This window comes from Salmo salar, chromosome ssa01, assembly GCF_905237065.1.
Source record: "Salmo salar chromosome ssa01, Ssal_v3.1, whole genome shotgun sequence".
Classification (NCBI taxonomy): domain Eukaryota; kingdom Metazoa; phylum Chordata; class Actinopteri; order Salmoniformes; family Salmonidae; genus Salmo; species Salmo salar.
In genome coordinates, this window is record NC_059442.1 from 21,244,056 (window position 1) to 21,259,519 (window position 15,464).

Below are 15,464 nucleotides of genomic sequence, written 5' to 3' on the forward strand. Positions count from 1 at the left end.
TATTTAAAAAGTCAGGTTTGTAATAATTTGAAAGACTGGCCTGAGGGGAGAGATGCTTAAGCAAAAAGGTGTGGTATATGGCCAATATACCACGGCTAAGGGATGTTCTTAAGCAAGACGCAATGTGGAGTGCCTGGATACAGCCCTTTGCCGTGGTATATTGGCCATACACCACAAACCTCTGAGGTGCCTTATAAACTGGTTACCTACTAATTAGAGCAGTAAAAATAAATGTTTTGTCATACCGTGGTATACACGGTCTGATATACCACGGCTGTCGTCAGCCAATCAGAATTCAGGGCTCGAACCACCCAGTGTTTTATTATGTATATAGCCCATGGTTTACAGGGGAAGTTGAAGCAATGTTCTTCCTTTCAGACTGAACTATTATGGGATGTTGTAGCATACAAAGCAGAAGGCAGTAGCCTAGTACATTTTCATCTGGACACATGGGTCTTTAGCGTTACAGTACCCCACTAGGGAAACACAAATGTTTCCGTTGTATAGTAAACAGCTGACTCGTTGCCCATTGGGTTTGCTTTTGAAGTACTAGGCTTTATACAGTGGCATGGAATTCAAATCGGGGCGTTTGTATAAGAGGCTGTAGTAGGGTCTTAACAATGACAGGCTTATAACGCACGCAGGGGCTCAGATCGCTGAGTTTCCCTCATGGTAAATCGCGCACAAGGCGTGTGAAGGAATGTCGCATCTTCACCTCCGGTTGCCTGCAGCTCGTGCAGTGTGCAAACCCGGCAGAAGCGGATAGCCATGTCTGTGTTTGTGCGGTTAATACTGAGAGGGGGTGTGGTCTACTCTAGATCAATAACCGTCGGTCGGTAGTCTACTGGAAAAGGCAAAACAGAGTAGGGTCAGCAGAAACGGAGATCCCTGATCCATGCTGGATTGATTTTTGATGCTCTATCTATGCATAGTTTAGACGCACTGTAGAGCTGCAGGAGGACATTGGCGACATATTTGTTGTGGATCGGTACTCTGAAGGACTAACTAAGTCCTGTATAACGGTTTGCGTTTGGTTTCAGACAAGACGTAGCTACAGTGGATTTTCTCTTATGAGTTGTGAAGGAATAACAATGATCCATTTACCCGGAGACTATTTGTCCTGGAGCTCAATTAACAAGTGATATGTCGCTAATGGACGTGGAATTAGGGATTTGTCCACTTTAACGAAATATCCTCTATATACGAGGGAAAAGACAGCCGTATTGCATTTGTGAGGTTCTCATATTTTCAAGATTGGGGCTACCTTCCATAACTGGGCTTTGTGTGTGAGACTGATGAGAGCAGTCCATTGAATACCGCTGCCTGCATCTAAAGACGTAAGTTGGCTACTCTATAATAATATTCATGCTATTTTGGCCAATGTTTTATATTAGTCGAGATGCATTACCATTTCCATCTTTAATGATGATTTAGCCAAACTGTAAATTTAGCCTGGAATAATTGCATGCGTTGCAATTAGACTATATTGCGCACAAGGTTCCCAATTTATATTTCTTAACATTTCATTGTGATGAATGGATGTATTAATGAATTTCTATTAACCTATGACACAATTTGACTGCGTAATGTGCGCTTGGACAGATTTCCTTATCATCCTCCCCTATCGTATTCAACAAGAATCTATCTAGCAGTCAGCAGTTGCCACTGAAACTGTTGTGAAACAGGCAAGAATAACTAAGTACTACCGGGTCACGGACTTTTGGAATTCTTCAGAATAAGAGTTCCCTTTGGTATACTTATATATATTTTTTTACCTATACTTTTCCCCCCCTACCCTAATTGGAGTAAACCAACAGACAACAATACTTTTACCACAGGAGGTTAGTGGCACCTTAATTGGAGAGGACGGGCTCGTGGTAATGACTGGAGCAAATGAGTGGAATGGTATCAAATACATCAAACACATGGTTTGATGCCATTCCATTTGCTCCGTTCCAGCCATTATTATGAGCCGTCCTCCCCTCAGCAGCCTCCATTGACTTCTACTGCTACTTACATCTATTTCGCTCACATCCACAGTACCTGTAGTTAAATAATTATACATATATTCCTAATTTTCTCTTTCTAGAAGTGCTGGATTTTCACCCACAGTGGCCAATCCACTATTCATTCTGATGTTAACTCCAACCTTCCAATGTCCACAGATTAACCCACCAGTTTAACGCCATTTTGGAATACATCCCTCCATTTTACTATGATGTCTTACGAGGGTCCTGAACCTCCCTATTTGTAAGATTTCTACCATATTGTCCTAAATATAAATACTTTACCCAAGAGTATAATGATATTTACCATTGACTGATAGTGTTTTTCCAGATTCCCTAACAATACAGTTTGCAGGTCAATCTAAACCCTGATATTATGACATAACAACCATTCCTGGACCTGACCCCAAAAGCGAGAGCCACCAATGGCCAGTATTAGAAAATATGTTCTATTGATTCTGTTTCCTCGTTGCAGAGTCTGCCCAAGACAGACTGTTCAATGCCCCATATATTGAGTTTTCTTTTTGAAGCAAGTATTTTATATAATAGCTTAAACTGAAATGAACGGATTGATGTGTCAATTGTTGTTTCAAATGTCAGTTCATAGACCCGATGCCAAGGTATTGGGACATCAACCTATTCCTATGCTTATTCTTGCTGGTGGAATGGAGGTGCCACGGAGCATGCGCTGTATGTGCGATTCTCCCCCGAGGGTCGCGATTAATTTAAATACTCGATTAGAATGATCATCCAGTAGGTCATGTGTGTTAGCTGTTAATATCTACAATAATTCACTTGGTACTCAATTCACACTGTCTAATATCATTATAATAGGCCTAGAATTAATATTTTCCTGCACAAGTGCAAATGTGCAATTAGACTATAATAATATCTGTATAAATAAAAAAGTACGTGTTCTCTTAGTGTCTTTTACAATAGAGTTTAGTGCATTTGGAGAAAACATAAAAGCTACTCCATAAATCTCTGTAGATATGCCAAACTAGGCTCCATTTGTTTCTTGTGGAGTAAGGGCGCCCCTCCGAGTTTTCAAGTATCATTGCCAACAATTGACATGTTTTAGTTATTTTAAACTTTCATATTTCAATATATATTTCTCTTCTTCCCTAAAGTGTCAAATAGGTTCAAGAGACAAGACCTGCCAAGATCTGTAGGAGTGATTCCAGAAGACTGCGTTGGATTCTCCTCACTATGAACACTGAGGATCTGAACAGCCACTAGCTCTGATCAGACAGGATGAATGACAGACAGAGACAGAGAGGAGGGGTGCACACGGTGGAGGCAGATGTCATCTTCCACCACCCCATCTGCTCGGACCTCCTCTCCTCCCCCTCGGATGAGGACGGGGGTGTCTGTTCCCTCCCAAGGAAGCAGGAGGGGAACACTAATGTTCCAGACCTGGGATTCGTACTGGGCGACCAGGGACTCTGTCGACAGAGCACACCAGTTACAAAGGAGTACTTGTTGGATGGTGGTACGGTGATTGGGCATCAGCACTTTGACCGTCCACAGGGTGATGGATCACACATCTCAAATACAGATCAGTTTCACATTAATGATCCTTCTCATCAAGCACATACGTCTCACATACCCAAGCTTGATGCTGGTAAAGACCAGAACTGTACTCATGGCAGAAACGGTATCAGTGAGGATATGAATGGACCGAGGGAAAAAGTGCCCTGCAGTGTGGGTCCCTCTCTATGCTTCAAGGGAGAGGCCAGAGAGGAAGCGGAAGGGTCTCTGTCCCTCTGTAGAGAGAGCATAGTGAGGAGTCAGTGTCACATCACAAACGTCACTAACTCCCGGGAGCAGGGGACCTCCGCGCCTGACACTCATTGTATCACCGCGGGCAACCAGCCAACCATACAAGAGCTGGGGTGCTTGTTCAGCCACAGCTCTCCCACAGAATATGACACATTGTATGGACAGTCAGGGCTTGAGTCGAACCAAGGACATAGGGGCAGTAGTGGCCATGGTGGGGTCAGTAACACAACGCCTAAAGAGGAGCCAGATTTAGTGATTGAAGTCGGTGGCCAGAAAATCAGTGTTCACAAGTCTGTTCTGGCAGGGAAGAGTGACTATTTTAAGGCTCGTCAGTCGAGAGACATCCTGAAAGTGAAAGGGCTGAACTACAAGACCCTGACCATCCTGATAGACTATATCTACACCTCTCAGATGAATGTACACAAGGACAATGTGGTAGAGGTGATCACAGGAGCTAAGATCTTACAGATCCCATGTGCCGTCCAGGCTGCTATGGACACCATGTCAGAGCAGGTCACAGCAGAGAACTGTTATGAGATTCTAACTATCGCCAAGAAGCAACGACTCAACGAACTGAAAGAGACGGCCTATCGCTTCATGAGTGACAACTTCCTCCAGATCCTGCAGGACCCAGCGGTGTACGGGCGTCTGACGGGGTCAGAGAGGGATCTGGTCCTGAAGAAGAGAATGGAGGGGAAGAGGTCCCTGATGGTCGCTGAGATCAATGATGTGTTTGACCGTGTCGGGAGCCGACCTCAGAGTCGGTGTAACAGTCGACCGCAGAGCCCTCTGTCCGTGGCGTCCTTCGAGGAGAACCACATGATTTACTACTTCAACGAGGCAGCCAATGACTGGAGACCTCTGACTCTGATGCCGGAGGACATTAACACTAAGGGCTGTGGGATCTGCACCATGTACAACTACCTGTTTGTGGCCGGTGGGATAAAGGGATATGGGGATAAGGGCAAGGTCTCAGACAAGGTGTTCTGTTACAACCCCATCACTAACCGCTGGAGCGAGGTTCGGCCGCTCAACCAGGCGCGGTCGCAGCTCAAGCTAGTGTCTATGGAGGGTAACTTGTACGCCATAGGAGGGGAGTGTTTGTTCACAGTAGAAAAATACGATCCTCGGACTGATAGATGGACCACAGTGGCTCCCTTACCCAAAGGGGCGTTCGCTGTGGCCCATGAAGCCACCACCTGTAATGGAGAGCTGTACGTCTCTGGAGGGTCTCTGTTCTACCGTCTCCTAAAATACGACGCCAAGAGGGACGAGTGGCAGGAGTGCCCCTACAACAACAGCAGGAAAAAGTCAACCGACATGGTGGCTCTGAAAAGCTTCATCTACAGGTTTGACGTCAACCGTGACCAGGGGGTCACTGTGTTCAAGTACGACACCATAGTGAAAATGTGGCATGACTGCGCGTCGCAGCGGCAGGGCAGCCCTATGCCGTTCAGGTGTGCCGTCATTGGAAACTGCATCTATTGTGTGAACAAGACTCAGACTCTGCAGTTTGTGGTGGAGGAGGACGGCTCTTACTTTGTAGAGGAACCATTCAAGCCACCACTGGAAGCTAAGGGCATACTCTTCCCTTTCATCCTCAGTCTGCCTGAGAAGACTGACAGATTCATGTGATGTGACCATGGATCACTGATGCTATGTTACAGACGCCCATCAATGTAATATACTGGGCCTTAAAATAAGATGAACATTTTTCACCTTTATTTTCCCCTGTCCAGTGTACCTGCTCGTAATGGAATGTGTTTCTTTGCATGGCGAGTTAACAGGACAAGCCTTAACAAGGACTACTTTTACATGTTGAATGAGTGCAACCAGAAATGCATCTGACTCTACACAATGAGATAATGACACACATAGTCGTTTTTGTTTGTTGCTGCATTTCCCTGTGTTCAGTTTTGTATTGTGTACTTTTGTAATTGCAGATAATTAGAATAGATATTGTTTTGAATATTGTTTGCTGGCTGGTGGCTTTTAGCCAAAAATCAACCCGCTGAGTTGGAATAGTCTGAATGAGGGGACAGTTGAAGTATGTTCTAAGTGACTGACACAGCTGGCACACACAGGTCCTATACGCAAATGACACAAGCGAACCCATAAACAACACAAGGCCTGCTACGGTGGTGATGTCTGCTCTATGAAGAACAGTGGGAGGGCTACAACATTCACACAGCCCCAAGGCCTGATACCAGAACTGCCCTTCACATTACTTCACAAGGCCATTGACCAGCAGGAGCACAATAAGCCACATGTATCTTCTACAATAATTCTATTCTACTATTATAGATCATCAATGAATAATGTTGAAGAGCACAATGCAATTATGTATTAATGCATTACCACTGGGCACACACTGGTTGAATCAACGTTGTTTCTACGTAATTTCAACGAAATGACATTGAACCAACGTGAAATAGACGTTGAATTGACGTCTGTGCCCAGTGGGTTAGGTTCAAAACCAGTGCCCACCTATTTATTCAAAACTACTACCCAACTATTCATTCAGAACCATTAACCAGCCTTCCAGGTTGTGTCAAAGACAACACTCCACCCGCACATACAGTTGAGTTGAGTTTCAACACACTAGAAACAAGGTGAATTATTGCAGCATAAGAGTGGTTCTGATTCTGGGGATCGGGTTAGGTTCCTGAGATTGATTGAAACAGGCCTTAGGTGTGCACTGATGTTTACACAATGCAGGATTGAGTCAGCATACTGTAGATATGAGGGATGGTGCTCACTGCTTACTGCTCATTATTACACCTGGATCACACCAACAGTATCATTGCATTTTGGTACACCAGAAGTACATTCATTTCCAATGGAACTCTGCGTTTGCCTTGCAGCATTGCATTACAGAGGCAGTTGCTGTGCATTCTGTGTGGTGCATACATTAGATGTATCAAACGTATGCATGAAACTGTATGTGTAGACGGCTTGACGGAAATGGTAGCAGAAGGTGAATGATGAACTTTTGTTGTACACATATCCAGATGATGCTGCGTACCATTTTGCACAGCGACGCTGTAGGTTTGATCGAAGCGTAAGGCCTCACATTTGCTGGTTTGATACGACATATCAAACCCTTTCAGATATTTCCCTAAATAAATATATAGTAAATATATTTGGGTGATAATATCCTAGATCAAAAACACTCTTATGATCTCTCTAACATCCACACGCAACACTAGTATTAGCAACAATGTATCAATGTTGCTGTGAAAACAAGGGCACCACACTTGCTGCTACTTTGGTATTTTATTAGAATCCCCATTAGCTGTTGCAAAAGCAGCAGCTACTCTTCCTGGGGTCCACACAAAACATGACACAATACAGAATGACATAATACAGAACATCAATAGACAAGAACAGCTCAAGGACAGAACTACCCATTATTATTATTATTTTTAAAGGCACACGTAGCTATTCTGTTCTTTAACATTCTTCAGAGAAGTGAGGAGTCATTTCTCGTATGCAGGCCAGGGGAATTTGCCCTAGTCCTACCGATAATGAAAATGCTATTATGTTGTCATCTCCCACAAGTATTGAGCCAGCCAGAAAGACTGTGACTGTCATACACAGTATGTACTTTCAGATGCTGTTGAACTGTCTCTCAAGTACTTGACTATTTCAGTATCATTTCTGATGATGAAGCCGTTTCCCCATATTAGATGATATAGTCTGTCCCTTTATAATGCATTTAATCATCTCGTCCGCACACCATTTAGTCGGAAGGATATTTTGCATCAACTTCAGCTCAGTGTTCATCTGTTCTGTTAAAATATGCCTAATCCCTTTTACATTTACAATATTGGAAATGGGTCCAATAGCACTCCATCTCCTTGCGCTTCCTTAGGAATTTGACATATTTGTTTGCTTTTAGCAATAATACATCAATTGGGAGTTTTGTTAATACGTTGGATTGATTCAGTGGAATTTATTTGGTGAACAAAATGCTACTACTACATTTGGTAACAGTATCCTTGAGAGGCTGTTGTAACTGTGATGACTGAGTAGATGTGGACTTATTCGTCTGGTATTTTGCTGGCTGCCGTCAGTGTGTAGTGAAGCTTTTATGGGCTGTTGGTTTTGGATGATGAATGCTTGAAAGTACAGTGTTGGTTGAAGGCTTTCTTACTGCTAATTAGCATATTAAATAACAGCTAACAAACTAACTGTTGGATGATGTATTTCAGTCAAAACTAAGTGCTGCAAATAAAATATTTAGTGTTTGAAAAAAGTTTCAGTGTCATTTTCTATAGTGTGTTTTGCAGTATGGATGGCGAGGTCCTTATCACTGACAAATTATTATCATTATAATAATTATATTTTCTTGGTACAGAAGCACCAACTACTGGACAATGACTGTAAGTAACACTGTGTCTGTCACAATGTCCTGTGCTTGTCATTTCTCTCTTGAATGAAAACAGATGAATTGACTAATAATACCAGCCATAACTGCGTTCTGTATTAATACATTATTGTATTTGCTCCCCTTAGTGAAAATATACATTTCTTCTCTCCTATACAGTGCTGAGGCAGAACGTTGGTGGGGTTGAAGCTACTAAAGCCGGGTGACTTCAGCAGGTCCTGCTGTCTCGGCATCATCTCCACTGTACATCTCAGGTCTACTGTCAACAATCTCTGGACTACCAAACATAGTCTTAGAGAAGTAATTCACGTACGTGGACACTGTTGGCTCCTCCTATTTGACAATTGATATTGAAATATTATGAGTAAATGTACATTTTATCATTAGGGCTAGTAGTTTTTCCTGAAAAACTTGCACCATCAATAATGTAGAATGAAACAAAATATGTTGTTAGATAGATTCCTAACCCTCATACAGAAGAACTACAGGTACCAGTGTGCTACCTCAGAGAAAGGAGGTAGGATATCGGCCCACTGCATGATTTCCTGTGTGGAGCGGTCGATGGTGACGTTCATGATGCGCTTACATGTCTGTCTAGTTGAGCGCTTGGCCAGGGGGATGAAGGCCAGAACAAAACAGGCGGCCACGTTCAATGCCCCCGCAACCACAAAGCCCAGGTTGTAGCTTCTTGTCATGTCATTCATCCAACCTGACCGGGACAACAACAAATATATGACTGAGACTTCAAACAACAAGGGTATGACTGTGACTTCAAACAACAAGGGTATGACTGAGACTTCAAACAACAAGGGTATGACTGTGACTTCAAACAACAAGGGTATGACTGAGACTTCAAACAACAAGGGTATGACTTCAAACAACAAGGGTATGACTGAGACTTCAAACAACAAGGGTATGACTGAGACTTCAAACAACAAGGGTATGACTGTGACTTCAAACAACAAGGGTATGACTGAGACTTCAAACAACAAGGGTATGACTGAGACTTCAAACAACAAGGGTATGACTGTGACTTCAAACAACAAGGGTATGACTGAGACTTCAAACAACAAGGGTATGACTGAGACTTCAAACAACAAGGGTATGACTGAGACTTCAAACAACAAGGGTATGACTGAGACTTCAAACAACAAGGGTATGACTGAGACTTCAAACAACAAGGGTATGACTGAGACTTCAAACAACAAGGGTATGACTGTGACTTCAAACAACAAATGTATGACTGAGACTTCAAACAACAAGGGTATGACTGTGACTTTTATCATCACACTACTTTTATGATTTTCTTTCATGCAAAGACAGTATGCAACCTCTGTCTGCACGTCTGCCAAAAAGATGGGTTTGACATTTTGATCCAGTTCAGTCATAGTTTGGTTGTACTGACATGGCTAATACTCCTCCAACTTAAGAATACCTGTTCACCCAGGACTGCGCGGCCGCACATGACTCCAATACCATCCTTACGTTTGCCAACGACGATGAGACAGCCTATAGGGAGGAGGTCAGAGACCTGGCAGTATAGTGCCAGGACTTCAACCTCTCCCTCAATGTCAGTAAGACAAAGGAGCTGATCGTGGACTACAGGAAATGAGGTCCGAGCACACCCTCATTCACATCGACGGGACTGTAGTGGAGCGGGTCAGGAGCATCACTGGGGCCGAGCTCCCTGCCATCCAGGACCTTTATACCAGGCGGTATCAGAAGGTGGCCCTAAAAATGATCAAACACTCCAGCCACCCAAGTCATAGACTGTTCTCTCTGCTACAGCACGGCAAACGATACCAATGCACCAAGTCTGGAACCAACAGGACCCTGAACAGCTTCTATCCCCAAACTATAAGACTGCTGAATAGTTAGTTAAATAGTTAACCAAATAGCTACCAGACTATCTGCATTGACCCTTTTTGCACAAACTTTTTTGACTCATTACAAACGCTGCTGCTACTGTTAACTATCTGTCACTTTATTCCTAGTTATACAGTGCCTTCGGAAAGTATTCAGACCAATTGACTTTTTCCACATTTTGTTACGTTACAGCCATATTCTAAAATAGATTAAATAATTGTTTTTCTTCAGCAATCTACACACAATACCCCATAATGACAAAGCAAAAAAAGGTTATTAGAAATGTTTGCAAATGTATTAAACATAAAAAACATAACTTAATTACATAAGTATTCGCTATGAGACTCAAAATTGAGCTCAGGTGCATCCTGTTTCCATTGATCATCCTTGAGATGTTTCTACAACTTGATTGGAGTTCACCTGTGGTAAATTCAATTGATTGGACATGATTTGGAAAGGAACACACCTGTCTATATTAGGTCCCACAGTTGACAGTGCATATCAGAGCAAAAACCCAGCCATGAGGTTGAAGGAATTGTCCGTAGAGCTCCTAGACAGGATTGTGCCGAGGCACAGATCTGGGGAAGGGTACCAAAAAATGTCTGCAGCATTAAAGGTCTCCAAGGACACAGTGGCCTCCATCATTCTTAAATGTAAGAAGTTTGGAACCACCAATACTCTTCCTAGACCTGGCCACCCAGCCAAACTGAGCAATCGGGGGGGATCTTGGTCAGGGAGGTGACCAATAATCGGATAGTCACTCTGACAGAGCTCTAGAGTTCCTCTGTGGAGATGTGTGAACCTTCCAGAAGGACAACCATCTCTGCAACACTTCACCAATTAGGCCTTTATGGTAGGGTGGCCAGACGGAAGCCACTCCTCAGTAAAAGGCACATGACAGCCTGCTTGGAATTTGCCAAAAGGCACCGAAAGACTCTCAGACCATGAGAAACAAGATTCTCTGGTCTGATGAAACCAGGATTGAACTCTTTGGCCTGAATGCCAAGCATCATGTCTGGAGGAAACCTGGCACAATCCCTACGGTGAATCATGGTGGTGGCAGCATCATGCTGTGGGGATATTTTTTAGCGGCAGGGGCAGGTAGACTAGTCAGGATCGAGGCAAAGATGAACGGAGCAAAGTACAGAGAGATCCATGATGAGGGCCTGCTCCAGAGCGCTCAGGACCTCAGACTGGGATGAAGGTTCACCTTCCAACAGGTGAACCCAACGGCCCTAAGCACAAAGCCAAGACAACGCAGGATTGGCTTCGGGACAAGTCTCTGAATGTCCTTGAGTGGCCCAGCCAGAGACCGGACTTGAACATCTCTGGAGAGACCTGGAAATAGCTGTTCAGCAACACTCCCCATCCAACCTGACAGAGCTTGAGAGGATCTGCAGAGAGAAATGAGAGAAACTCCCCAAATACAGGTGTAACATGCTTGTAGCGTCATACCCAAGAAGACTCAAGGCTGTAATCACTGCCAAAGGTGCTTCAACAAAGTACTGAGTAAAGGGTCTGAATACTTATGTAAATGTGATATTTCAGTTTTTTATTTTGTATAGATTAGCACTTTTTTTTAAAACTGTCATTATGAGATATTGTTTGTAGATTGATGAGGGGAAAAAAACTATTTAATATATTACAGAATAAGGTTGTAATGTAACAAAATGTGGAAAAAGTTAAGGTGTCTGATTAACTCGTACCCCTGCACATCGACTAGGTACTGGTATATAGCCAAGTTATCGTTACCTATTGTGTAGATATTATTACTCTCTGCATTGTTGGGAAGGGTAAGTAAGTAAGCATTTCACTGTTAGTCCCCCCACCTGTTGTTTACTAAGCATGTGACGAATAACATTTGATTTGGTTTGGTACAATAACATCAGCTGCAGTGAACCTACCAGCGAAGGGCGGCCCCAAGCAGCTGACAGCGTTCACCGTGAGCATGAACCCCCAGGCCATGGGCATTTTCTCGGCCCCCATCAGGTCAAACGTCAGGACAGGGAGTAGGATGTAGTTGCCAGTATCAGCAATCCCCAGGAACAAGCCAAAGGCAACCAGAGAGCTGTAGGGTTTGAGTAGTGGGATCAACATGTACAGCAGACCTGGCACAGCAGGAGGACACACAGGAGGAGACAGGTGTTACGTTGTGTACGGTCTGCAGCATTCACCTTATACATTTGACTGCACTACAGTCGTGACAATAAACTCCATAACACACACTCTCTCGTGTCGTATTGCTTTACTAACGGTCACAGTGACTGAGGTATAGGAGTAAGGGCAACCCACCAACACCTGGTTGAAGTACAGCCTGTTGATTCTCTCGGAGTCACAGATCCTGCCGAAGATGATCCGGCTGACCATGCTAGTCAAGCCCAGGAACAGCATGATGTTAGTGGCACTGTGGACTGGGATGCCCAGCTGAACAGCATGATATTAGTGGCACTGTGGACTGGGATGCCCAGGAACAGCATGATGTTAGTGGCACTGTGGACTGGGATGCCCAGCTGAACAGCATGATGTTAGTGGCACTGTGGACTGGGATGCCCAGGAACAGCATGATGTTAGTGGCACTGTGGACTGGGATGCCCAGCTGAACAGCATGATGTTAGTGGCACTGTGGACTGGGATGCCCAGCTGAACAGCATGATATTAGTGGCACTGTGGACTGGGATGCCCAGCTGAACAGCATGATGTTAGTGGCACTGTGGACTGGGATGCCCAGGAACAGCATGATGTTAGTGGCACTGTGGACTGGGATGCCCAGCTGAACAGCATGATGTTAGTGGCACTGTGGACTGGGATGCCCAGCTGAACAGCATGAATGTTAGTGGCACTGTGGACTGGGATGCCCAGCTGAACAGCATGATGTTAGTGGCACTGTGGACTGGGATGCCCAGCTGAACAGCATGCTTCACCTAGAGCAGGACACACAAGCACGCACACAAACATGTTTGTTTTACTATCCTTGTGGGCACCAAATAATTCATTTCCATAAAAAATCCTATATTGCGTAACCCTCACTTCTAACCTAACCTTAAACCTACCCCTCTAAATCTTGAAAATGACCATGAATTTTCCTTGTTTTACTATCCTTGTGAGGACTTCTCGTCCCCAGTAAAACCAGAAACACACACATATCTATCTATTTACTATATGTATCCTGTACAGGTAGTACTAAGGGTATTTGTTATCAGATTGTTACATTTCAATAGCATCTCTTCCCTATAAAGAATGAGTCAAATTACAGAATGTTTCCAAACTATAACGTCGTTCCGTTGCAACTGAGCTTTCCGTTGTTTACATCAGTATGTAACTTACCAAGTGGACATATGGAATGAAGAATCCAAATTTACAGTCCATTGGCTGCAACCCAGATTAGAAAGATGTTGTCTTTCCACAGGCCAAGGTCCACAATAAACTCCTTCAAGGGAGAGTTCTTCAAATTATCCACCACACTTCTAGTGACACCTTTCAAAGACATTTGAAATGTAAATCCCTCGTAGCCCATCAGTAACACATACTGTATTTTTTGAATAGATCACATTTCTGTTTGAAAGGGTACACAAGGGTGCGCTCAGTCATGATGGGGTAAATGGTCCCATTACTGTATGCTCTATAAATGAAAACTGTTGTGGGTTTGAACGCCCTGCAGTACCTTTGGGGTTGAGTGGCAGATAGGTGAAGCCGGTGATAACACAGATAATCATGAGGCCTGAGAACACTCGAGACTTTGCCTCCAGCCCAGGGTGTCGATGAGGTACAGATGGAGCCGGGTCTGGACCAGGTCCCCTGCTGCTCCCCCTGACATCACTATCCCTGTGGCCAGGGAACGCTTGCTGGTGAAGTACTGGCTCACCATGATCATACCTGCCCCACAGGAGGGAGTGGGAGATGGAGGTGAGATTATGTGTTAGCTGTCCGGGCCTTGAGAATACAACAATGTAGCTTACCCTCTAATAAGATTTAATATGAACCAGAAAAGTTATGGATGGAAGTGTCAGTGAATCCAGAGTGTAACTAACTGCTCGCTAATTTCCTCCTTCCCCTGTACCAACCTGGGGTGAAGACAAAGCTGGAGCCCACTCCACTGAGGAAGCCATGTGTGAAGAACAGCGTTCCTAGATTGGGTGCATAGGACGAGCACACTATGGAGATCATGATGATGAGGGATCCTAGAATGGAGATCTGTCATCTTCCCAGCCAGGGGCCCACAGATCATGATGAAGCCGTAGCTGATGGAGCCAACCCATGCTACAGGCCAGCAGAGAGTGGGTCTTAAGGTTAGGTAGCTAGCGTGTAAGTACAGCAGCAGGTCATTTGTGCAGTTTGGTAACTACTTGTTTATTATAGGTGTATCACCATTTATACATATGATCACAAAACCACTTTTGTAATACAAAAGTTGTTGTAATGTGTAGTTACAACAGTTGTGTTTACAGTGTAAAGTGAAATTGTTTCAGTCTGATGACAAACGTTATGTTATTAACGGTATGTGAACTTAGTGTAATTTGCCTGTTTTAGAACTTGTCTCCCCAAACCCATTGAGGAGACTGATCTGATAAGGTACACTCCGAAGGAGTTGTGGTGTCCCAGTACCAGGACATTATAGAGGAACGATGATAAGACAATCCCCGTTCCTTGGAGTAAAACCTCCTGAAGGGAATGGCATCTTGATGCACAAAATACACGGACCTAGGGTGCTGTCCAGCTTGCCCGGTTCGAAGAGACCTCAGGGGGCTAAATAAAGGTGGATAGGCCTACATGCCTAGGAACATTTATGTTCTTAGCTACATTCAAGTTTCACCCAGTTCTGTCTGACATCACAATTGCCATAAAGGTGTTGCCCAGGTAACTGGCCGCTAAAGGCCACTGGTCCGTTCATTCTACATTTCTAATTCTATGCCACAGAGATAATTTTACATTACATTCGAATTCCTAATTCTATGTTCTTTGCACTGGCCACTACCCACTCAACTTTTGTTTGAACTTCATATCCATTGACTACAATTCTAATAGGTTGCGTTGTAATAAATTCGGATAATGTTAGGAAGTGATTTCATTTTTTTTTTAAATCAATTGCAAATGCATTTAAAAAAAATGATTTTCCAGACATAGAAGCTGTTTAGTTTCAATTTTATTTTAGCGATTTGTATTTTATTGTACCTATTTTTACGCTTATTGCTGTACAGATGATGATCCAAGCTGTATCACATCCGGCCGTGATTGGGAGTCCCGGTAGGCCGTGATAGTTAAGAACCAATTCTTATTTACAGACTTGCCTAGTTAAATAAAGGTTACATAAAAAAGACATGTGTTCAGGAATGTATTTGTTCGCCAGTCCCTTTAATCTGACGGTATTTTGAATACAGTAGCGGCAGATGTCGTCTCACATAGGCTGGATCACATGGTTACGC

At 43.7% G+C, this 15,464-nt stretch overlaps 2 protein-coding genes and 1 long non-coding RNA gene across 3 annotated transcripts; 1 reads left to right on the top strand and 2 right to left on the bottom strand.

Annotated features, from left to right (window-relative positions):
* Window positions 1-453: 453 nt before the first annotated feature.
* kbtbd11 (kelch repeat and BTB (POZ) domain containing 11) lies at window positions 454-8,046 on the top strand. Its single transcript, XM_014150566.2, has 2 exons — window positions 454-1,337; window positions 3,137-8,046. Exon 2 carries the CDS (start codon window positions 3,261-3,263, stop codon window positions 5,421-5,423), a length of 2,163 nt encoding a protein of 720 aa, XP_014006041.2. The 5' UTR covers window positions 454-1,337; window positions 3,137-3,260; the 3' UTR covers window positions 5,424-8,046.
* On the bottom strand, window positions 8,040-10,075 carry LOC123723832 (uncharacterized). Its single transcript, XM_045714963.1, has 2 exons — window positions 8,682-10,075; window positions 8,040-8,511 (listed from the first exon to the last, which is right to left on the bottom strand). The coding sequence occupies exons 1-2, from the start codon at window positions 9,564-9,566 to the stop codon at window positions 8,371-8,373; spliced, it is 1,026 nt and encodes a 341-aa protein (XP_045570919.1). The 5' UTR covers window positions 9,567-10,075; the 3' UTR covers window positions 8,040-8,370.
* Window positions 10,076-11,647: 1,572 nt separating this feature from the next.
* On the bottom strand, window positions 11,648-15,304 carry LOC106574640 (uncharacterized). The gene is made up of 4 exons (XR_006769172.1): window positions 14,106-15,304; window positions 13,369-13,917; window positions 12,337-12,965; window positions 11,648-12,152 (listed from the first exon to the last, which is right to left on the bottom strand). It is a non-coding gene; the product is annotated as an uncharacterized lncRNA (long non-coding RNA).
* Between the last annotated feature and the right edge of the window lie 160 nt (window positions 15,305-15,464).

Bases quoted from the DNA above. Each gene is read 5' to 3' on its own strand.
- LOC123723832 (XM_045714963.1), bottom strand. From the start codon at position 9,566: ATGACTGAACTGGATCAAAATGTCAAACCCATCTTTTTGGCAGACGTG. The intron at 8,512-8,681 runs GTAGCACACTGG...ATTGTCAAATAG, and splicing joins TCCTACCTCCTTTCTCTGAG to GAGGAGCCAACAGTGTCCAC.
- kbtbd11 (XM_014150566.2), top strand. From the start codon at position 3,261: ATGAATGACAGACAGAGACAGAGAGGAGGGGTGCACACGGTGGAGGCA.